This window comes from Mytilus edulis, chromosome 5 (assembly GCF_963676685.1).
Source record: "Mytilus edulis chromosome 5, xbMytEdul2.2, whole genome shotgun sequence".
Taxonomy (NCBI): Eukaryota; Metazoa; Mollusca; class Bivalvia; order Mytilida; family Mytilidae; genus Mytilus; species Mytilus edulis.
In genome coordinates, this window is record NC_092348.1 from 94,740,639 (window position 1) to 94,767,415 (window position 26,777).

The window sequence follows — 26,777 nt, forward strand, 5'->3', positions numbered from 1 at the left end:
GAACTAGAATAATTATGACATTTTGCAAGGTAGTATTAATTTTTTTTTCTGTGATGCCTTCATATGAAGGCTTCACAGAAAAAAAAAAAATAGTCTTGCTAGACGTCATTTTTATTTGGACAAGTCAATATTTTAAAAATTCAACACTTAGATCTAAATTTGATTTTGAGATTCATCCTGGGACATGCTATCCTTTTACTTTATATCTTCTACAAAAAAATATTATATTAAACCATATGATTAAATTTTAAAAAAGTATGAGTACATCTCAGACTGAATATCTGACGCACATATATTGATAATGCAAACATAAGGTCATAAAGTCATATCTTAGTCACATGACTAGAAATTCAAATATCAACTGTAAATGCACATTACAATTTTTTTACAACTCTTTTCACTTTTAAAAGAGAACATATTTTTTAAAACTTGAATCAGGATCATTTAAAAAGGTATAAAAACAACTGACAATAATTTGAAGGATGCTTCAGATTCAAGAAAATTCTGAAGGATATAAAACCATTTGTGGTAAAATGCGATTATTAGACTATTTTAAATTTTGTCTGACTTAAAACATATGCTCTTCCTAATGATTTACAAAAATTATAAAGAAAATCATGTGAAGAGTTGAGAAGAAGTAAACTAACAGGAAAAAATAACATCAAAACCCCAAAAGTGTAGAAAAATAGAATAAATATTAACAGCTAATACAAGAATAAGGTAAGAACTCCTTAACCGGTTCAATATAAAATGAATCATATTTCATTAACAATATACATCTATATAATAAAAATGCATATAAATGTCAATTAAAAGTGTTTTATATTTTCACCAACTAAAAATAAAATATCTTTGTTTATGCCATACATTGCAGGGGCAGATCCAGCCATTTTAAAAGGGGGGAAAGGGGGGGGATTCCAACCCAGGACAAAAGGGGGGTTCCAACTATATGTCCCCATTCAAATGCAATGATCGACCAAAAAAAAGGGGGGTTCCAACCATTAGAACTCCCCCCCCCATCACCTCCCTGGATCCACCAATGCATTGTTTGAGGAAAGGATAAGAGATTCTGTATAGGCATGGTTTCCTTAGGCTTGCAACAGCAGAAAATCTTACCATTTTCATTCTTACAATTGCCACTGGTATCCTGAAGTTACTTTGAAAAACAGACACAAACTTGTATTGGTTTATTTGATTTTCAGTATTTTTTATCTATCTTTTAGGGGGGGTCAAGGGTGATACAGAGTTATCTGCCCTTATAAATTTACAGACCAGCTTAGCTTAGAAGGTACTTGAACTAAAGCCTACATCTCCACGGTCTTAAACTGGCAAAATTTCTATAATACATTTTATAATAACATAAATTATTGTTATTTTAAGAAATTTTCCTTAGGAAAGTTAACAATGTAATAAAATAAGACACCATTTTTTCAGATAAAGAATACTATTGAAAAAGGTTTACATTCTTTTTAATGCTCTGATACCTGGTTCATATTACTATAATGACAAAAGAATGAAGATAATGACAGTCATTAGAGCATGAAACACAATGTAAATATGCAAGCCTTATGAATAATTCAAGATCAATTATTTGATAAAGAATTTGATAGAAAATTATGGTTTCTAATCAATTTCTTATCTATTTTCTTTTCTTATATTCCTAAGGCAAGAAAAAAAGGAAGTGTGTTATAAAAGAATAAGTTGAAATGCTCCAAATCCAAATTTAAAATTGTTCCTTAAATTAATGCATCAATGTACATTTTATCATATTAAAAATCAGGGCTGGAATCAATACACAGGATAATTCAATCTGTATCTAAAAAAATGTGAACATACATTTTGATGTTTTGTAGAAGTTGTATTCCCAAACCCCAGCACAACCACCCATCCATGATTTTTTTATAGATATTTATTCAAGTGTTCCTTTCCAAATGATCTGTCTCTTGAGATGTATGTTTGGTTGCTGTCTCCTAAATTATTACATTAAATCTTCTACAACCACAGAAACCACTTAATTATGCAGTTTTAAAGAAATATATTATCAAAAAGAAACTCTGTTATTGTTTGAGCTCAATTCAGAAATATATCATGTCAATCCTATAAAGAAAGAAGAATTTTTTATTACTACCATCAAAATATAAGAAAATTGTGGTTTAAAAACCCATAGCAGGCAAAAAAACAAAGGTTGATGATGAAAAAAACATTAAGGTGTTTTCTTAAAAAATATATTAAAATAAGCAGACAGGCAAAAAAAAATTAATTTAAAATTTCATAACTCAATGGCAGTGGCAATGCATAAAAAAAGTGACATCGTCTAAACTAATAATCAACAGTCACACATCAAAAAATGTACATGTCTTCATGTCCTCCATAAAAAATAATTTTGCTCAACTCAAATCATCAACTCATCTTACAATGAATGATATGACCTGCATGTAATACTACAACACAATAAAGGAATAAATTAGCATAAATATTTTGCACAACCTGACTAAACTTTTATACCAAAGATCAAGATACAAAAAGATCATAATTATAACTCTCTGAATTTGATTTTTTTTTCTTTGAAAGCTTCCCGTTGGTTGACTCTTGGGTAAAAATGTCCAAACTCAGTGTATCCCAAACTCTGTCTGACCACAAAATGTCAGACAAAAATTCATTTGGACAGACAGATATTTTGGTTGAATATGTAGTAGAAAAGTTCAAATTAGTCTTTCGGTCAGACAATAGTTTGGCACAGTCTGCTGAAACTTTTACCATATGAGAAGGTTAGTTGTTCTCTATGTGCAAAATTCAAAATGAAAAAAAAAAAGATCATAACAGTTTTATTTTCAAACTTTTAAACTAGGTTTAAAGATGCCATTGGAGACTAGATATACAAGGACTGGCGCTCACAAAATTTAAAGTAAAATTCTTATACTCTTGACTTTTTCAAACTATAGTATGGGATTTGGTGTTTTTCTATACTCTCAGTATACGTAGTGAATAAAGTTTTAAATCTGTAGGCCCAGATCTTTTTGAGGACTTATATAGGAATTCATATTTTCAATTTTCAATTTTCTGTCACAGCTACTTGATATTTGAGACGTCAGTATCATGTGACACTTTAAAAAACGATTCTTTTAACTGTTACCGCACATTGTGTATTCATATATTTTCTTGGGTATCAATTCTCACAGGTTGAGAAAATTTTATAATTTCATGGTTAATTGATTTTGCATTTAAAATTTGTTTTATGACAAGCCCATAGAAAAGTTCATTACTATGATTTGGCATATTTTACTATGACCTAGGGAAATCCAGTGACTTATTCAAACTCAAAAATTCTAAAATAATCTTTACCCATGATGCATGAAACTGTTATCATAAGATATAAGTCTGACAATAATTTTTACTAAATCCAGTTCACATTTAAATCTGTAAATTAACATTCCAATATTTGAAGGTGTTGAGAAATATGTTAAATATAAACACATTAAATGATCATCATTTGTTTACATTGAGCCTTTATAAATTACATAGAATCTAAATCATGTAAATTGGGCAACAAGACTATACTTTGGATCATCTTACAAGTATATGTGAGAGGCTGCAGACGGTCATGTATAGTAGCTGCTGCCATCTACCTTTATTCCAATTTTACCATGCCCTTACTTCAATTTTTACTCTAATCCACTCTTTTCAATCCTACTTTGTCATGCCTTAATTCTACAAACCCTTTCCCTTTACTCTTACTTTACCATGCCCTTACTCCAATCTTTACTCTAACTTCATCTGGTCTTTCCTCCAATCTCCCTTCAATCCTACTTCACCATGCCTTTACGCCAATCCACTTCCCCCTTACTCTTACTACACCATGTGCTACTCTGATCTTTACTCCTTCTTCGTCTATACTTTACTTCAATCCCCTCCCCTTTAATCCTACTTTATTATACCTTTATTTCAATCCCCTCCCCCCTAAATCCTACTTTGTCATGCCTTCACTTCAGTTCCCTCCCCCTTTAACACTACTTTACCCTGTCTTTACTCAAATTCACTCCCCCTTTACTCATACTTCATAATGATCTTACTCCAACCCCTTCCCCCTTACTCCTACTTTATTAAGCTTTTACTACAATCCACTTCCATCTTACTTCTTCATGCTCTTACTTCAAACCTCTACCCCTTTAACACTACTTCTCAAATCCCCTCCTCCTTTAATCCCACTTCATCATGCTCTTAATCCAATCCCCTCCCCCTTCAATCCTACTCTTAATGTTCTCATTCCAATCCACTTCCCCCTTACTCATACTTCATGATGATCTTACTCCAATCCTCTTCTACTTTACTCCCTCTTCATCAGGTCTTTCCTCCAATCTCCCTTTAATCCTACTTCACCAATAATAATCACCATGTCTTTACTCCAATCCCCTCCCCCTTACTCATACTTCATGATGATCTTACTCCAATCCCCTCCCCCTTTAATCCTACTTCACCATGTCTTTACTCCAATCTACTTCCCCCTTACTCATACTTCATGATGATCTTACTCCAATCCTCTCCCCTTTACTCCCTCTTCACCATGTCTTTACTCCAATCCACTTCCCCCTTACTCATACTTCACCATGTCTTTACTCCAATCCACTTCCCCCTTACTCCTACTTCACCATGCTCTTACTCCAATCCCCTCCCCCTTTAATCCTACTTCACCATGTCTTTACTCCAATCCACTTCCCCCTTACTCATACTTCACCATGTCTTTACTCCAATCCACTTCCCCCTTACTCCTACTTCACCATGCTCTTACTCCAATCCCCTCCCCCTTTAATCCTACTTTACCATGCCCATTCTCCAATCCACTTTCCCCTTATTTTTACTTCACCATGATCTTACTCCAATCCTCTTCTACCTTACTCCTACTTCACCATGCCTTTACCTATTCTCCATTAAAACTAATTTCTCACTAGAAAACTTGTTTCCCAAAATTCTGTCTCCCCTGTCATAAGATGAATTGTACTTCCCCTCTAAAAATTCAATAACAACTTTAATTTTTGTGGAATTTTCTTTTTTCTTTCTATGCCTATTAAAGTGTTTCTTGTTATTTATTTTGATTTTTTTTAAAATGTACATCAGATCATCAATATATGAATTTAGCCAAACAAACATAGAATTATTGAATTTTATAACTACTATTGAATATGCCTCTCAGACTATGTCCTGTTATTGAACAGAATTGCCTCATTATAATGAATAAATAAAGACAACATTTGGTGACCTTGATCTTTGGTTACAACACTTAATTAAAATCTATAATCATTTATATTTATTATATAGCCAATATATAACACCTCCAATAACACATGCACCGGCTAAACTGCCGATGTAGGGTGAAGCCATTTTAAAATTCTCCCATAACAAGGTCAAACGTAAATTAGAAATTTCTTTCTGTAATTTAACATAAGATGATCGTTTTTGAACTTGCTTAAAATAATTGTGAGTATAAGGACATGTTTTACTAGGAAAGTAAAGTGTGTCCATCCCAAGTAATGTAAATCTGATAAGTAAAACTGTAAGGCTTATGTCTGCAGCTGTATACATGGGACCAAAGAGCCACAGGTCATCTTCAAAGGTATTATTTGCTGAAATAGAAAAAAAACATAATTATCAGTAAGGTTTTTGGTTTGTGTCAGTATATTCACTGCAAAATATTTCAAACTAAAAAAAAAGAGGTAGATGCACATAAATATCATATCAGTGAATTGATAATGCTGAGTGCATGATATACATGTGAGAAGGAAGCTCTATAACCATAGCTCATAAGTTTTAATCAAAACCACACAATTGTCCTTACCAGTTGCAGATCCAGTGGGGAGGGGGGAGGGGGGGGGAGGTCCGGAGTTGGAACCACCTCTTTTTTTTTTATGATCAGTGCATTTCAGTGTTCCTCAAAGTAATCTGATAGTTCCCGAAGCCAAAACTTTAATTATTTCAGGAATTTTTAGGTTATAATTTATCAGTTTTGTGGGGGAATTATCTACCATACATGATATGACAAAAATGAAAATTTTTAAAACAAAACATCGCGAAGTACATTATGACATAAACATAAAAGTTCATATTATCTAATGGCAACTAAATGTATATTAAGATTGTTTGATATAATTTCTCATTAATTTTCTCTCTTGAACCTCTCTCACTGTTTTATCTTTACATATGACATCTTCAACTATATCATCATTAATTGAACACTGATGTGTTTTGCTTGTATTGTATATGAGGGCTTCAGGGGAAGTAACTGTGTTAAACAATTTATCTTTATAATTGTATAATGCATACCTCACGTTCTTTCATTTATTCAAAGGAGAAGAAATTCTGGTATGGCATAATGGGGAAAGACAAAAAACATGTTATATACTGATTACCTCCCTAATGTAACTGGTGGAAAAAAAGGGCACGTCTATAATTGAGGCAAATTTAAGGGGACAAGGATCACTGCCCCTTCTTTATGACTGGAGTGGGCACCCCACAAGGGTGGATTTAACGGGGGCAGGGTTGATGATTCTATAGGGAATCACTGGAGCATGACTGGAGCCCCTCTTAGGCAGTCAGTGGGCCCCCACTTATGAAAATTTGGATCTGCCAGACAGCCCCTGAGATTGGAGACAGTCTGTGCCACACTTCCCCTTGATACAAATTTCTGGATTGGCCACAGTATAGATGCTGTGGATGGTCTTTAAAAACCATTATTTCATAAATCATCAAGGAAGACTTTATCAATTTACCTTTTTTTCATAATAAATATACATGAATCTGAATTTCCAACTTGTTATTTCAAAAACAAAGGAAATTGTGTCTTCTTTTAATTCAATGCATGCCTTTCTTTCAAGTTTTCTTTTTGGAAAACGAAATATACATGTATATATCCAATGAACAAATACTTAATAGTACAAAATTCTCATAAAAATTCATATACATTTAATATTGATGAAATAAGTAATATGATACATTTAGAACATTGTAAACATTTGTTTGATATTTTACATTTATTAGGTCAAATGAGACACGATTGACTTTTCCCCTTAATATTGGAATTCTATTATTATTATAATTCAGCTACAAATGGTATTTCATACAAATATTATGGCTTGCAGCTTAGGTGATTCTATCATAGATAAATATCAGAAATACAAAATCTCTTATTACTTTGATAATCAAGACTCAATGTTTCTAAACTTCCAATGAAACAGGACACAGTGGTAGAAATATTTATATTATATAAATCAAATCAAATCAAATAATTTTATTGGTGTAAAATTTACATATATGTTATTAGAGTTATAATGCCTATCAAAATACATAAATCTACAATTATTTCAGGTATATGTTATTCTTATATTTGTGAATTAGCTGCTGATAACTTAAAGGGGTTCTTGAGACACTTGTTCAAGAAAAATTATAAAATTGACATTTCTTAAAACACATTTAGGCAAATGGTACCTGTCTTATTGATTATCACCCACACCTCTTTGAATACTTTGATACATATTTAGGTAAATAGAAATAAACAAAACTTTTATTTCACATTTTTAAATCAGAAAAATTAAAATTTGAAATTGGTTGTATTTTCAACAAATTGTGACCTTTAAAGGTCAACAGGATACCAATAATCATAATAATGGAAATGATTGCTAACATAGTGCAAATGTCAACTGAAATGATTCAACATGTGTAAGATAAAATCAAAATACACATTTAGTAACCTTTCATAACCAATTATATGACAATTTGAAGTGTCTATTTTAAGCCTCTAAATCAAAACTGAAAATAGAACTTTAACATTTACTGACTTTTAGATAAAGGTTAATTCATAAATGCAATAAGTTATTGATTGTTGTGTTTTATGCTCCAGTAGTACACAAAAGCTACATCAAGGAACATGAAATTGAAATGAATAAATGAAATAAAACAGCATTGACCTTTCAATGAGACTTCTCATAACGAATGATAATGGAAGGTTTTTTTTAAGAGCTACTAGTGTGGCTCTCAAAAAAGATTGTTAAAATTCATAAAAGTTTGGAATTCACATATGAAGAATATGACTTCTTTTGAATATAAGCTCAAAACTTGTTCAAAATATTTAGTTTAACAAGGAATAATTAATTTGATAAACTCTTTCACTAAGTGAACAGTAGTTATCTCCCTTTCATAACAAAAATATGACTATAACTTCATGGTAAAATACCTCATAAACTGATGCAGAGGGTGAATGGATTACAAACTGATGGGCTGATGCACAGACCAGAACACATAATGCCAACCTTTTTTCATAGGGTATTAAAACATGAAACATAAACAAAAGGCTCTCAAGAGCCAAAATCGCTCACCGAATTTTTTTCTTAAATCTTTCATCAATGATTATGTTTGCTTTTTAATATATAAAAATGAAATGTATTTATCAAAGTTGTACAAAATCAAACATGTTAAATGTTGTTTGTTTATAGTTAACACCTGTTTGGTTAATTATAGGGTGTCTTCCTCCTATTCCCACTTTTTAAAAATACCATTCCTTCTATTCCCACTTGCAAACAACAATAGATGTTTTGATAAATAATTTGTTTTTATAACAATCAGGGTTAATTAGAATTTCACCTAAGATTTACCTGCATTTTTTTTTAAATACTTAAAAAAAGAGAAAAATTATGATAAAAAGATTGGAGTTAGATTTTTTTTTAAACTTTTGAATTTGTACTTAAAAATAAAGAAAAATTATGATAAATAGATTGGAGTCAGATTTATTTTTAAATTTTTGAATTTGTAACTTTAAAAAATTGTCTGCTTTACTAATAAATCATGATATAAATAATATTATAACCAAGTATAATCTTATATATATAATATATATATCTTTATTCTCACAAACCAATTTACAGAAAGGTATAGAGATAATTATACACATTTCAATACAATTACATAAATAAATAATGTACGAAAGTAGCTAGAGGCATTCACAATTGTTCACCCAGAAAAAATCAATTTGTTATTGATCTCCTTAATAAGTTTACAAAGTTCGTTCAGTTCTGTACATTTTGGGGAATTCATTAAGTCATAAAACTTCAATGTGTTTGTTCTATTTCTATTGTAAAATGCAATACATTGTTTTCTACAACTATCGAAAGCTGAACAATTTAAAATGTAATGGTATTCATCACCAATGGCATCTGAATTACACAATACACATTTTCTGTTTTCTCTTTCTATGTTTTGCCATCTTCCAGTTTCTATTGAAGATGTCATGTTCAAAGTTCCAAATTTAAGAAATAAGGATATCTGCCGGTCATCCAAAATAAATATTTCTCAAACTCCAAAGTAACTTTAAATAAACGATAATTTAATGCTTTTGGTGATTCCTGTTGGCTTAAGATGTGGAATAAAAGTATACTTTAAAATATAATTACTTGGACCAATAATCAAAGATATAAAATAATGGGTGAAAACTGTTAATTTTGCTTCATTATTTATTTTGTTAAAAAAAAAAACAGAATTCATACAGATGAAAAAATAACTTATTACCTGTTCTCATAAAAAAAAACACTGGCCAATTAAGTACAGCTCTTTATAAGAACCAGGCAGTGTGCCATATAAAGGTGATACATGGGGGGTTTCAGATTTTATCTATAATTGGCCTAGTAGAAGCAATAAATGAATCCTGCTCAAACAATAATTTTGAGTGGGAAAATATGAGTGGTTGCCATGGTAACGGACACTCTATTTTTTTGGTTGTTAAGCATGGTAAAATCTTTCAAAAATCCGCTAAATCACCACAATTCAGAGCCTGATTATGAATAAAATCGTGCATTTTTCATTAATTTTCATATGTAACATTGATAGAACTTGATTTTAGCTTCATTTTAGTGAAGATTGCATGTCAACCAAATTTGTAATATTTTTGTAAAGTTTTGTGAAAAAATGCATATTTTCAACTTTTCTGAAATTGGGATTTTTGCTGAATTACCACATTTTCTCTGGTGTTTTTCAGAAAAGTGCAAATGTGTACAGAATAGTTAGCACTGTAGTTATGAAGTTTGGATACTACTATACCAAATTTAATAGAAAAATGTGTGGGATTTTTTTTAGTTTTATCACCATAGCAACCGATTTTTTCCTTGGAAACGGAGTTTTCATTTGCAGAATATTGCAGTTTAAGAGCTTAAATGTCCTGAATTTTTCATAACCGGTAAGAAAAATACATAAAAGCTAACGCAAACTTTAAATTACAATCGTCAAGTGTTGTTGACTTTATTTATTACCACGGATAGACATATTATCCATAGCAACAACCACTAAATAACTGCATCAATAGAAATTTATGTAAAAAAAATATATAAATAAAGGGTTCAAATTGGAATATGACTTCATTCTTTGCTTCACTCACACTCTTCCATTAATGTAATGTCATGAAACATTAGGGTTTTTTTTTGGGGGGGGGGAGGCTTGGAAAAAGGGGGAGGGGGGTAGGTTGATTTTTTTAAATGCATGTTGCATACAAGTAGATACTTTAGAAGATAATTGCGTTTCGTCGTCCGAAGAAACATTGGTTTTCGCACTTTTTCTTTAGTTTAAGTTAATAGAAATCCAAGAAATTTAAACACACGGTTATTCACCACAAAAAGAAGGTTGAGATTGATTTTGAGAGTTTTTGTCTCAATAGTTTAGGAAAAAGGGGCCAAAAAATGGCCCATTTAGACATTTTTCTTGGTTTTCACACAATAACTTCAGTTTAAGTAAATAGAAATCTATAAAATTCAAACACAATGTTTAAGAACACATAAGAAAGGTTGGGATTGATTTTGGGAGTTTTGGTCCCAAAAGTTTAGGAATTAAGGACCAAAAAGGGTCAAAATTAAACTTTGTTTGATTTCATCAAAAATTGAATAATTGAGGTTCTTTAATATGCCGAATCTTAACTGTGAATATAGATTCTTAATTTTTGGTCCCGTTTTCAAATTAGACTATATTAAGGTCCAAAGAGTCCAAAATTAATCTTAGTTTGATTTTAACAAAAAATGAATTCTTGGGGTTCTTTAATATGCTGAATTTAACCATGTATTTAGATTCTGGATATTGGACCATAATAGGTAAATGTCTAATTTTTAAGTTTTTAAGTTTAAGTTCTTAGACCAAATTCATTCTGTGTCAGAAAACTATGTTGTGTCAACTATTTAATCGCAATCCAAATGCAGAGCTGTATCAAGCTTGAATGTTGTGTCCATACTTGCCCCAACTGTTCTGGGTTCGAACTCTGCAGTCGTATAAAGCTGTGCCCTGTGGAGCATCTGGTTTAAGGTTGACAGATAATGAACTTCATGGGATTGCAATAGCGGGGCCAACCTGACTTATGGAAAGGCAAGATATATATATGGCCCTTACAAATGTAAGAAAATTCTTAAATTCTTATGGCACACATCCGTCTGAGATGTTATTCCACCAGCATAAATCACGAAATTGACCCGTAACATGATAATTAACAAACCAATAATAGAATCATTTGGTCAAAGCATTTCTAAACTGAAACTGAAGTGTGCTGGACGGGTGGATATAGACGGAAAGGTAAATTGAACACATTTTAAGTTGGTGGTGATTTTAAAAATAATAATAGGCAATGGGTGATAGCTAATATCGGAAGTCCAGTATAATGGAATCCTCTTTATATATACATGTAGCTATTAACATCATTAATAACTGCTTTGTTGTACTACTATCCCGCAATTGAAATTCAGGATCTCCGAGATAGACAACTAGAATACATCTGCTAAGTTGGAATTGTGCTAATCCCGGTAAAAAAATAATGCTATTACCGGCAAAACTATCAAATCAGAACTATCAAGCAATATAATTGTATCAATAAGGAATCATTCCTTACTATGCGTCGTTCTACATATATCTCACAAGTTCTAGATTCGGACAACATAATATCTTGTTGTGTGTGTGTGTTGGGGAAGGGGGTTCAGCTGAAGCACACTTCTTATCCTTCTGAAATCCCTCTTCTCTCCTTTAAGATAGTAAACCGATAAATAGAGATATCATTTTTTTAGCACGAATCTTCAAAAAAATTGTTTTGCTATTCTCAACGTTTTTTTAACCTTTACATGAATTACGCCCTTACTTTCTGTATCTGTCTCTGTCACCTTTACAAAAGACTGCATTAATCCCGAGATTTAAAATGGAACCACTAAGCTGAGAATGTCTGCATAAATACAAGATTAATAACAGTAATATTTAGAAAACAAATTCCACACATTCAAATAACTGCAACACTGCAAACAGCGCAGTACATACCAATCTTATTTTTCTTTGTAATTATGAATGTTTTCTAGTCCCAACTAGTTGTAAATATTCATGAATACAAGACTTAAAAAAGTGTCCCAAGTGAAATAAAAAAAAGGAAATTTCCAATGTCCTACTCTTTGTGCACAACTTTGATCGATTCAAGGTACAAGGACAAACACTAAAATAAACACTTTCGTGCCGCAATTTTTTATTTTTTGGGGGCGGGCAGGGGGGGGGGGAGTTGTAGTAGATTTAACCGAATCGCGGATGTTCGTCAGTACATTAGTTGTCACAAAGTTGGTTTTCTATTTTATAATTTTTGTTTGCCTCAATCAAATCTTATGAAACATGTATACACAGAGATCAAGTTTGAATTTTATTGGTGTCACTGTTAACTGTATAATTTGCCTTATATGGCCTGGTTAACTAAAGAAATTTCCAAAGGTTACCATTTGATCTTAGGAGAACTTTTCTGGAGCCCTCTTTTCGTCATATATACCCTACTATATTTTTCGACTTTCATGTAGATTTTTTTTTTATCTTTTCGGAATAATGGCGTGCCACCGTCTTATTAACAATTATACCACATCTAGTTTTTTAAATTAACAGAAAAGATAAAAAAAAATCTACATGAAAGTCGAAAAATATAGTAGTGTATGTATGACGAAAAGAGGGCTCCAGAAAGGTTCTCCTAAGATCAAATGGTAACTTTTAGAAATTTCTTTTATATAATAATAGTTAACCAGGCCATAAAGTTTACATGCCATTATTCCGACAGTCCATTGGTCCGGCAGTCCATTAGTCAGACAGCCCATTGGTCGGACAACCCATTAGTTCGAAAACCTATTGGTCCGACAGCACATTAGTCCGACAGCCAATTAGTCTAACAACCCATTAGTACAACAACCCACTAGTCCGACAATTCATTGCGCCGACAATCCATAAGTCCAACACTTATCAAGTCAAGCATAAGGGTAACTGGATAAAAAAAAAATGTCTGTCTGTATTATTACGTTTAGATATAAAAAAAAACATGTTTTTAAAGAAATAACTCCGTATATATAACATCAGGCTTAGGTAGTTCGAATCCTTTCTATATACTCAATTCGAAATCTGTATATAGAATAAAACAGAACAGAATATTTCATTTTTCCAAATTAAAGGGTCTATAAAGAGCATATAAACAACCAGTGATTGTGCAAACTACTAATGATACCTCGCCCAAATATTTCGTTGTTGAGTTTTGAATCGGAAAAAGCATCACACAGTATAGCTGACTAATATAAACCCAGAAACCAATTTTCAGAAATCATTGTATTTAATTGTAGTTCCTCAGAAAAATATGACGATTTTTTTTTAACTTGGCTGCCATGTGAAAATGGTTCGGTAAACAGGATGTGGTTGAGTGATGAATCTGAAAACTTATCACACGGTATAGCCGACTTCAATAAACCTTTCAGAAATCCTTGTAATGTAGTTCATAAAAAAAATTCAACGAAAATATTCATGGGACGGAGGGATGAATGGACGGTTGGAAGGACGGACAGACAGACAGAGGCAAAACAGTATACCCCACTTTTTTGAAGCGGCGGAAAAATGATTGGAACAACATAAAGACTTTACAACAATAATAATATGATATAATTATCTATATAGTACAATAAGCCTCAGTCACAATCGGATCCAAAACAAAATAGAAAAAAACCCTATATTTATCAAATAACAGTCAGTATCAAGACATGTACTGCATAATTCAAAAGAACTATTTTTCAACAATAAAATCATCAGTATCCCCCATAATAGTCAAGTTTTATTATGTTAACATCGAGATGTGCTAGAAATGTGCTGAAAGAGTTCCTCCCTCAAATTGTTATGAAGTTAGCATTCGATTGAAAAATGACACTCATCCTCAACTCTATCAGCTGTACATTACGATTTTTCAATTCTTAACTTAATGTAATGGGTGAGCACTAATTCTTAACTAACATATGCACTACCTTTCTTAAAATCTACGGAAACGTATTAGCGCCACACATTTTTTAAAATTTTTCTTCCAATGTTTGCGTTACAATGCAAACCTTTGCGAAATAATGCAAACCTTTGTTTTATCTTATTTCTTATTTAAGATTCAAAGGAAACAGTTGTTATTAATAGAGGAGGCTGTATATATATATTAAAATGTATCACTATTGTAGTCATTGCAAAGTAAAATCATTGAATAATTAGATCATATATCATTGACTTCAATAATGAGCAGAATAATATAAGAAAATGTGGTATGAATGCCAATTAGAAAACTCTTTATCTAAGTCACTATTCCTAAAAGTAAACCATCATAGGCCAAAGTACGGTTTTCAACACGGAGCATTACATGTAGCTTACACTGCATGAACAACAAACTATAAAGGCCCCCCAGAAACGATATCATTGTTACTACTAGTATATATATATATATATTACAAAGAAAATTGAGTAAATTGCGGTTATACGGAAAACCAAAACATCAACCCTGCTAATATAGCTATAACCCAATATAAATATACTACCAAAGTAAGCTCTCGTTTGTGTAAAGTAGGTTGGCAAGAAATATATATAGAATGGAGATGTTTTATTAATAAAATTATGTTCTCTCTATTTAAATTGCTATCCAAGCATCTTAAAAATACTTCATTATATTGAAATAAAAATTCAATGACTTTCTATCAAAGAATCTTGATCATATTCTGAGATTCCAAAAAAAAATGTTTCCTTATTAAAAATTCATTTTAAAGCAGAAAGATAAATTTGTCCATTTGACTTGGAGTTTCACAATTGTATGACATTATTTTGGATCTTTCAATTTAAATATAAGTGAATATCGATAGGGGATTAATAAAGGAATCAAAAGAGTCAAAAAATATAGAGATCAATGTGCTTGATTTCGAGATATTAGCCATTGAAATTTTGGCTGGAAAATATTCTCTTGACTTTTCATAGCTATTTCATTGACAAGTTTACATTCTCAAAACTATCAAAGAATAATTTGAATTTTATAAGACTTTTACAGATTGCTTAATATCATTATACATGTAAAAGATTTATAAAAAGATAAATGGGGGTCAATGCCATTTTTTTTTTTTTTTGGTATTCAAATGAATAAAACCTGAGGTTTCCGAAAATCTGACAAAAAATCAAAAACCCTGACAAGCGAACTGCAATATACCTTTACAAACCTCTGAAGCTAAACCCAAGTTATAGATAATCGATCTTGTATATATAAAATTTCTGAAAAAAAAAATGATTCTATTTATAATCAGGCTCTCGGACCAAACATAATCTTTTCAAGAATCTACATGTATATCTTTAAAAAATAAACCCCCCCCCCCACCCCCCACCCCCCCCCCCCCCCACTTTTCTAACCTTCCAACCATAATATTACATTACATATTACATTTGTTGAACCTTATGAAATAAACAGAATAGACTGTAAGTGAAGCAAAGCAGTCATATTCCAATTTAAAAATAAACACCCTCTATTTATGTATTTTTTTACATAAGGTTCTATTTATGCAATTTCAGAGTGAATGTTGCTATTGATTATATGTGTTTCCGTGGTAACAATTGAAGTCAACAACACTTGATGATTGTAATTTAAAGTTTGCATTAGCTTTTATGTATTTTTCTTATCGGTTATGAAAAATTCAGGACATTTAAGCTCTTAAACTGCAATATTCTGCAAAAGAAAACTCCGTTTCCAAGGAAAAAATCGGTTGCTATGGGGATAAAACTAAAAAAAATCCCACACATTTTTCTATTAAATTTGGTATAGTAGTATCCAAACTTCATAACTACAGTGCTAACTATTCTGTACACATTTGCACTTTTCTGAAAAACACCAGAGAAAATGTGGTAATTCAGCAAAAATCCCATTTTCAGAAAAGTTGAAAATATGCATTTTTTCACAAAATTTTACAAAAAAGTTACAAATTTGGTTGACATGCAATCTTCACCAAAATGAAGCTTAAACCAAGTTCTATCAATGTTACATATGAAAATTAATGAAAAATGCACGATTTTATTCATAATCAGGCTCTGAATTGTGGTGATTTAGCTGATTTTTGAAAGATTTTACCATGCTTAACAACCAAAAAATTGTGTGTCCGTTACCATGGCAACCACTCATATTTTCCCACTCAAAATTATTTTTTGAGCATTTTTCATTTATTGCTTCTACTAGACCAATTATAGAAAAAATCTGAAACCTTCATGTATCGCACGCTGCCTGGTTCTTACAAAGAGCTGTACTTAACAGTTGATTAAAAAATGTTTGTACAGTATAATCCTTTGTTTGCACAAGTTTTCCTTCTATTCCCACATGAAATTTTACCTTTTCTTACCAGATTTATAAAAAGTGGGAATAGAGGGAATGAACCAATTATAGTAAGGTCGGTTCGATTGGGATATTGAGTTCATGCACGAGTGAACTCAGGTGGTTTAAAGTCATTCGAGCCATTGAAGTCAAAGTGTACAGTAGCATTTTTTTTCCAAATAAATAATATTATTAATCATATTATTTATTTTCAGATTTGTGGACCACAAGAATCCATGGGTAAACCAGTACAAGCTGCTTAATAGCTGTGTATTTATATGAACTTTCAACAATATTATTCTCATATTTATAATAAAATGTGCGCTTGTCTTTGCAAGTGGCGTCTACCATGTAAGAGTTTGTGGTTATTTGATAAATATTTTATGTTTGTTTGAGTTTACGAATTAGAACTTAATGGCTTAAAAATTTCTTTGAAATGTACTTTGTATCTGTCATATTTTCTTCAAAATCAAAGAAATGCATTTTACCCCTATGTTTCATTTTAGCAAATAGTGGCTATGTTTCTTGACATACATGAAAATAAAATATAAAATTATTTTAAACTTATGGCCGTTCCAAAGGAACTGTGAGCTAAAATCACTGTTAATAAGGAGGCTCAGGTGTCTTCCTCCTACTTGGAGTGGATAATTATCACTCTACACCTTCAGTGAAATTTGCAAATTTTGAGAGTAGTATGTAATTCACATGTAAGACTTCTAATGTTAACCCTTTCCTCCATTGACATTTTTTTTTACACATACCTGATTCGCATAGGATTTTTTCAATTAAAAAAAATCATCAGGTTTAAAGTATCAATGCATTGCAAAAAGGAATATTTCATCAATGAAATTTAAGTCAGATATTCTCTTGAATATCCTTTTATATTAGATACAAATTTTATTAGGTCTGATAAAGATTTTTCCTAGATAAGACGTTTCAACTGAGGCACTACACATGCGTCAAAAGGCGTCATTATGGAGTAAAGAGGGTGGCGTTAAAAAGCGTCATTATGGAGGAAAGGGTTAACATAGAAAATTATGTTTCATCATATTTACAGCTGTATTTTCCAAAAAGCACATTTTTTTCCCCTTTAAATTTGCCAAATAAGGGGAGATATCTCAGATAAAGTTATTTTAAAATAGAAAGTGTTGTGAATTTACCGATTCTAATATGTAGCAAGAAAATAAGTCTGCTGACCCCATTTTTTCTTTTTCTTATCTGAAGGCAAGTTATAACAGCTATCTTCTCATATTTTATCTATATATAATCTATGATGAAGTTTTCTTTTTATCACACAAAATTGGATTTTTCATGCATAATATACAACATCTGACAATTTTGCACAACCTGTAGCGTGAAATAAAGTCTGGTGACCCATACTTTTTATTTTATTTTAAAAAAAAAGCATTATAAAACTTCATTTTGATTAATTATTAAAAACATTCTATGGATTTTGATTTAAAGCAAAACTTATCAATTTAAAAAAACTCTATTTTTTTGTAGCTTGTTTGGTTCATTGCCAAATATCATGTCTTCCAGGACTGTTTATAAAGATGCTGTGTGAAAATTTATATATTGATAGTTAGTTGCTTAACGTCTATTGGCAGACGTTTCATGCATGTTGAGGACAAAAACAAATTAATAATTAATACAAAAGGTAGGTCTTGTAAGAGAGGACACCCAGAATGAAGGTTTGGAAATTTTGAGCTACTTGAAAATGAGGGTATTATGTATAAAGACAGACATTTTGCTTGCAGCAGGTCACCCAGGGAGCCCCAAAAGAAATTTGCTAGTGTTATTTACGTGCAGAGAGCATGGTACTCTATATACATGAGGCATTGGAACATGATGATCAGACATAATGTCATGTTACACATAATATCATTTGCTGTACTTTATAGAAGTTTTGCCTCCTAAGGGGAGCTTTGGAAATATGGTCATTTGGGTCTATTTCCGACTGACAGTTAAACCTTTGCCAAAGTGGGTCATCTGTTTGGCTGTGTGAGTTGTACAAGTGCACAGTCATGTCTGGTCAGAATATTATTTGACCAATCGATTTTATTCATATACACACGTATAAGATTTTAAAAAATCTGTATCTTTTATTCCATACTACAACCGGCCCTGTTTGAACTAAACATCATCATTAAATAAGGAGATTTGGTATAATTGCCAATGAAACACTAACCACTAGAATCCAAATAAGTACATTAAAGAAACTCGTGGTCAATAACAGCCTTCAAAAACTAGCAAAACCCATGCCATACAGACAGCTATATAAGGTCTAAACATAATTTATTGTCAACCAATTCAAACCAAATGAAATGCTCAGCAGGGTGCAGCTTAATAAGACAGCAGAGGTGGAAACTTGAACAGTTGGGACAAGTATAACCACTACATTTAAACTTGATATAGCTCTAAATTTGGATTGAGATTATAATTTGACAAATCATTGGTTTCTGACACAGAATAAATGTGGCCAAAGAACTGAAAATTTTGAAATTAAACTTTTATCTATTATGGCCCAATATCCAAAATCAGAATACATTTAGATTCAGTATATTATAGAACACATAGGCACTTTTCTCTGAATTATAACACCATGAATATGCACTGCATTTCTTTTTAATAATAATTGTAAATTCAAATAATCACAACTATACCTACCTTAAGTTAATATTCATAACCCAAATCTTTTTGATAGAGTAATTTTGTTCCCCTTTTTGTTATGTGTGACATAAAACATAAAGAAAGAAACTTGGAATGGGTATGAAAAATATGTGCAAGTAATACACTGTCCCCACTAGGTACTGTATTTGTAGACAACGGAAATCAAAGGGGGATAATTGAGTCATAAGGTTTTTAGTTTACAAGGAAAGTAGCATACAGGTCTGTTATTTTCTGAAATTTAAATCTGAATACGAATAGTTAATCTCACCACCTGATTGGCATCCCATTGTCTCATATTTTGTGAAAGTTGTCACAATTTAGACAAAAATCATTTTTTTTTTTTATCTTAGATCAAAGATGGCCATCATATTGATATCTTAACTGCTAAAGAGGAGATAGAAAACATTACCAAAATAACCATTATGGTAATTATAGATTATCATTGGTCATCTCAACTAGATTGATTTTTTCGCTTGAGCCAGTACCGAAAAAGTGAGAAAAACAATGGAGTTGAAATGACCAATGATAATCTGTTTAACGCTATATTTCCTATGATGACATTATAAATTTCATTGAAAATGCCACATGTATCCTTAGTTACTAGCTATAATTTTTCATATCACTCTACTGTACTGAGAAAGGAAATTATCACTCAATAAGATCAAAGGAAAATTTCATAAAATATTGATAAATACCATTACTTACATTCTTTAATTGTTTTCAGTTGCGTTTCTACTTCTTCCATTATTACTTTGAGGTCTTCTAAATGTTGCTGAACCTGCACTGCATCTGTGATTATATCAAATTTCTGTGCAGCAGTCTGACTTTTGGTGAGGTAGGCATCTCGTAAAGCTGGGTGTTTAGCAGCTAAATGGGTTAAAACTCGCAATCTCTTGGCAAAATTTTCTGAAAGAGAAAAAAATTATGACAACTAATTTCACAAAAAGAAAAAAAAAAACTTTATATTAATAAAGCTACAACTAGAACCTTTGAAACTGAGATCCTCTCATAAGAGCCATGTTTATTTGTTTTTGTCCAAATGCCCTGTGGTGAAATAGATTTCTAGGCACATCCATATGTCAGGTCTTGTAAGTGCTTATATATTATATTACATAAAATGGACTTACAACATTGATTTTCCATATCATTTTAATTTTTGAGGGGCAAAAGACAAAATAATCCTGTTCCTGAGTCTTACAGGTATTCATCTGAGATATTGATAATGTAAACTTTTGATATACATGATTTAAATTAAATCAAACTCTAAAATATGTAAACATTATTTCCATTTCCATTAATAATCAACTGAAATTTGTTTTGTCCATCCAAGGGTTGCTATGATAAAATATAAATGTTTATTTATATCGGATGAGAACTACAAGTGGCAGAAGAAATTAAGAAATAGAAGGGGATCCACGAGAATTTATTACCTTGATAGTTTAAGATTTAAATCTTGTTTGTGACACACCCCTATGTAGTGAGGAACACTTATAACAAGTATTTACCAGCATTTTCTTCTCTTACTCTAATATAATGTGTGTTAAGAGGTTACACAGCATATACAAAACTCAAATGCAATATACAATGTACAAACTTTCAAAATTCTTTATTTTTAACTGATCATGGATTGAACCCTTAGTCTCATGACACTTAGGTTCAGCACCCTTTCATCATACCATTTGGTTTTAAAAAAAGAATGTGTACTTTAATCCATATATCTCAAACAAAATCTATAATAAGGTTCATCAAAATTAGTCTGACATTTGGACATGTAGTTTGACATAGGTTGGAGTTTCTTTGTTATCCTAATTTACAACATGGTCATAGCTCTCAAATGACAAGACATATGTGTCATTAAGTTTCTTGAATAGTGTTTATAATCAAATAATTTCAAGAAGCACACTCAAATATTCAACTGAAACCTCAATTTGGTCTTTTTTTTGCATTATAAAAGGGCATGTCTCCAGAAATTATCAAGCAGGGCTTGCATTTAATAGATTTATAGAAAAATCATCCTGTTGGTCATGTTGGTAGCTAGACTGTGCAGATTTGTTTATTGTATTTTATTAACATTAAAATAAACACTACTAATCATTATCAATTGCTTACCTCTCATACTCCTCTGTGTAGCTCCAGGGATCTGACAACCAGACTCGGACAAATGTGGATGATATATTATACCATATGTTATTATATCCATTTGTATGCTGTCTAATTTTCTCTGAAGTGAGGCTACTTTTTTTCCTAATTCAGATTCACCACCAGGAACCAATAATGGACCTTCTGTTTAATTAAAATAAATTATAATTAAATAAAACATTGTTACATCTGACATTTGTCATATATATGTAGGACTCTAAAGTGCGATGGGGACGCTAAAGTACGATTGTCACGCTAAAGTGCGATGGTCTACGCTAAAGTACGATGTCTACACACGCTAAAGTGTGATGGTCCGCGAAAGTATAGACGTAATAAACGTACTATGGATTATTACGTGAACAGTCTTTTATATGAACATGCCGAAAGATTAATGTAGAATATTTGATTAACAACTTTAAAGCAAATGTCCATGACTTACTCAGTTTAAACATGATAACTGTGTTTTGTCGGCTGAAGCAAATGTGGGGTTTTTTTCGGTGCTAGAAGGACTTTTGTCCTGCAGTCGACCATCTTACTATACAGATACGAAAGTATACGTATAAATATTCTTTATCCTGTTTCTATTTGAAGCTAACGGATACATTGAAATCATTGTTTATGTTGCAGTTTACTTTGCCGTCCCCGTTCAAATATTGATTTTAATGAAAAGTAAAGTCGGTAACAGGTACGTGCCTGTCCCAAGTCAGGAGCCTGTAATTCAGTGGTTGTCGTTTGTTTATGTGTTACATATTTGATTTTAGTTAATTTTTTTATACAAATAAGGCCGTTAGTTTTCTTGTTTGAATTGTTTTACATTGTCTTATCGGGGCCTTATATAGCTGACTATGCGGTATGGGCTTTGCTCATTGTTGAAGGCCGTACGGTGAGCTATAGTTGTTAATGTCAGTGTCATTTTGGTCTTTTGTGGATAGTTGTCTCATTGGCAATCATACCACATCTTCTTTTTTATACGTCATGTTTCCATGCGTAAATCATAAATTGTCTGCTGAAAAATTAGAACGAATTTTGTATTTGTAATTTACAATGACGACTTTGAGAGGATATGTTCACATTAGTGATATACTGTGTGAACGGCAAGCTACACCAATTATCCAAATATGTGATACCGGCCTGAATTAAAAAAAAAATATACAGGATACATACACATAGATTTTTGTCACACCTAAATTACCATTTTAGCAATTATTACGTGGTCGTTCTTCTTCATTTAAAACAATGACCACTTAAGACTATCGGTAATTATAAAGCCTATCAAATATGTCATAAAACCTTGTACTAGCTTTCGCAAGAAGACTATTTTTTAAATCCGTGTTCTTTAATACTTTAAGCCCTTTAACATTACACTTTTAGTCCATCGCACTTTAGTGTGACCATCGTATTTTAGCGAACAAACAACCATCGCACTTTAGCGTGATACACCATCGTACTTTAGCATAGACCATCGCACTTTAGCGTGACCATCGCACTTTAGAGTCCTACATATATACATGATATCTTTAGATTATTGAAACAATTTTCATAGTTTCCTCAACAACAAAAAAGACAAATTATGAAATCTGCCTTCATTATATTAACTTATATATATATATATGTTATCATGGAGCATGATTTAGTTTAACTTTCTTGAGCAAAAACTGCCTCATGCATCATGAATCATGTGAATGTAACAATTATATTTGAGAGAAGACCAAGAACTGCTGTTCTGATTCTTAAAAAGTATGAAAGAAAGAAAAAAAGAACAAGAAAATCATTAATGTATACCCCAGTATTCTGTATTCAAGTCATCAGTTGAAATTGACATTTATTCAATTTCTTTTTAATTCACTGGTATTTGGACCACAACCTTGGACATTGTCCCATATGTTGCACAAATAGTATCTGTCCAAGGGCCCATGCAATAAAATAGCATAGAGAATTGAAGGCTTAAGACCAATTGCAATGCAATTTCGAAGGGGCATAACTCTTTTATAATCTTGACTGGAACTAATTTTTGAAGCTGAGATAATACTGATATAAATCTTTGCTATAATTTCATAAAAAAGTGGAAAGAATTGTTCACATGACATGAGTTTAATGAGAGAGCTAACAATGCAATTTCCACATTTAAATATTTACAAGGGGCATAACTCTTTTAAAAAGTTGTTAATCCTCACCATCTACATGTAACAATATTGGTGTGAGTAGATTTTACGTATTCTTACCTGCTGGATAGGCTGTATCAATATACTTAATAATCTTGTCTGGTTCTGTAATGATGTTCTCTTCATCTTGTAAGACTGGTACATGGACACCTTCTGGGTTTAATTTTACATACCAAGGAGCATTGTGTTGTCCAGAGAACAGACTGACCAGCTTTGGTTTAAATGGTACCTCTTTTTCAAAGAATGCAAGAAGAACCTAGAAAACAATCCAATAACACTTATCATTCTGCATTCAAATTATTCCTCAGAAAAGCAATAACCTCCACTAACACTTAAACGCCAGCCAAGGTCAATGAATAATAAATTTACATTATTACGTAATGTAGGAAAGTGCTAAGACGGATTTTGTTAACTGAGGTATTATACATTGTAATTAGAACCTACTAAATACTTGATTCATGTTATTTTATCACTAATAAAGTAGATTGTTTAGTTACATTCATAAAATAAATAAAATAAAATGTGTTTTGGTTCACAAACAAAAAATATTAATTTAAGGAGATGTTGTAAGATTGCCAATATTTAGGACAACTTTCCAAATGAAGTGAATTTAAGCAACCTAACAAAACTATTTAGGTCACCCTTAAAAATATAATTTTTGTTTGTTTGATGTGACTAATAGGGTTTGGTTTGTATGTAGGTACTAAGTAGGTAGGTAATTTTGTTTAAGGAAAACAACATAAGTTATAACTTCCGAAAATGTTGTGTCAGCATGGTAAGAAGATCATGAAGCAAGAAAGTTTGTTATATAATTTTTTTCTTGTGGCCATTTAAAGTAATTTTATTTGAGTCCTTTTATTTGTTTGAACATTGTGTATGGAGGTGCAGCAGTTCAACTTCTGTTTGTCTAAGAAATATTACTCCACATACTTTTGCCACTTATTGGTGAATACCAATGACAGATCCAGGGGGAGGGTTCAGGGGGTTGGAACCCCCCTTTTTATTGGATGATCAATGCATTTGAATAGGGACATATGGTTGGAACACTCCTTGATACTGGGTTTGGAACCCCTTTTGAAAATGTCTGTTTCCGCCCCTGAATACCTTCAGTTGAATAATTTAAAGATTTTGACATTACAGTGCAAAAATAATTGTCGTAGAATGTTCAAATAAGACAAGTTTTTCAGAATCCCAAAGAGATATATTAATGATTAGAAGACAGCCAAAATTACTCAATTACACAATTGGCAACTTAAGTTTTATTTTGACCTGTTCTTCAAAAACAGGATCACTAAAAACTAATGCATGCAATGTTAATTTTTGTAATATGCTTGACTTTTCTGCATGTTTCATCCTCGGAGACTAATACAATGAATGCTCCCCAAAGGAAAACATAAATGATAGACAGAAGTATCCATTTGGGTCATACCGATAACTTCGAAAATAATTCAACAACATTGTGGAAAATGAGATGGAAAGGTTGGTACATTTATCAGGGTGAAATGCCATAAGCCAATCTGACTCCCATCAAGCTGCTGAGTCTAGGTCAAGTTGTAGTTTATAACAATCATCTTGTGTTTTTATTTCCCTGTAAATTATGCTGTCATCAGCAAAGAGTCTAAGCTTGCTTTGTTGTAGGTATTTCGGTAAGTCATTTATATACATGTAGATGAGAAACAGTATTTGGCCCAATACTGTTCCTTGTGGTACACCAGATGTTACGGGTACTGAGGTGGAAGAAATGCCATAAATGACTACTGTTTGTGTTCTGTCCTGTAAAAATGCCTGAATCCAATTTAGAGTGTTATTTTCAATACCATAGAATTTGAGCTTGTAAAGGAGGTGACAATGTGAGACTTTTTCGAACGCTTTAGTGAAGTCCATTATGATCAAGTCAATTTGTGTGTTTCTGTTATTTGATTGTGCTAGTTCTTGAATGTAGTCTATTAACTGTGTTTCACACGACCTTGATATTTTTAAGCCATGCTGAAGATCGTATAATATATGATATTTTTCAAGATGAGACATGATGCTACTTGTAATGATGTGCTCCATGAGCTTGCAACATATGTAGGTTAAAGATATTGGCCTGTAGTTTACTGGTTTGTATTTTTGCCCCTTTTTGAAGGCTGGGGCTACATTAGTATGTTTCTGGTCCTTAGGTGTTTCTCCAGTTTCAAGTGACTTTTTAAATATCAATGTAAGGATTGGTGAGATTTGTTCCTTTAGTTCTTTAAGGCCTCTGCCATTGATATTGGCCGGACCAGCTTTGTGTGGATTTATGTTCGACAGTAATTTTGTAATACCTGCTTCAGTGATTGTTATTTTTGCCATTTTCGGGTGAGGACTTGTACCTTTGTCTGGGATGTTATCATCTGTTTCATCTGTAAATACTGATTGGAACTGTTGATTTAAAATCTTTTTCCTCAATGTCTGTGACTAGTTTGCGGTCTTTTTTCAAAGGTGCAACACCAGTGTTATCAGATCGTGTGCTTTTGATATAGCTGAACAGATTTTTTGGTTTTGATTTTGATGTTTCATATTGACCAGGTTCGTTTATTGGCATACATTACTTGACATCACAAAGGTTCCCATCAAATTTTGACGTCATAATACAAAATATCTGGCGCCATAATGGAAAAGTGATTGTTGTATGACATCAAAAGTTCAACAGGACAGATTCTCGGGTCAACTAGGACAGATTTCCAAATAGGGATAAAGTGTGTAGCATCACATGTTCATCATGTATAATTGTTTGTCCCAGTGCATGAATGTTTACGCCGATTCAAACGCTCAATCCAAACTTCGGTCAAGTTGGATGGTAATTAATCTTGTGTGAACTTAAATGTTGGTTTTATTTTGTAGAGGAGAAAAAGACATGCCAATGGCAGTGGGTAACCCATTTCAGAACTTCTGTATTTTATTAGTGGATTGTCATTTCAAAAGAATTTCTGAATGAAAATAAACCTTATCACTCTATATCATTACGTTAATGAATCTTAACCTTTTGAGATGAAAAGGATGTTGGAAAGTAAAACAGTGTAAATTTCTTTTTCACTCCAATTTGTGTCATTGTGCAGACCTTCAGCTGTAACAAAGTTTTCTCCTGTCAGGGAGGTAAAAATGGTCTGCTAATTTTTGTTGCTGTCATT

At 31.9% G+C, this 26,777-nt stretch overlaps 1 protein-coding gene across 1 annotated transcript; it reads right to left on the bottom strand.

Moving 5' to 3' along the window:
- Positions 1-4,721: 4,721 nt before the first annotated feature.
- LOC139524848 (ganglioside-induced differentiation-associated protein 1-like) lies at positions 4,722-26,769 on the bottom strand. The gene is made up of 5 exons (XM_071319957.1): positions 26,630-26,769; positions 23,686-23,881; positions 21,434-21,607; positions 20,030-20,230; positions 4,722-5,618 (listed from the first exon to the last, which is right to left on the bottom strand). Exons 1-5 carry the CDS (start codon positions 26,696-26,698, stop codon positions 5,293-5,295), a joined length of 966 nt encoding a protein of 321 aa, XP_071176058.1. The 5' UTR covers positions 26,699-26,769; the 3' UTR covers positions 4,722-5,292.
- Positions 26,770-26,777: the final 8 nt, after the last annotated feature.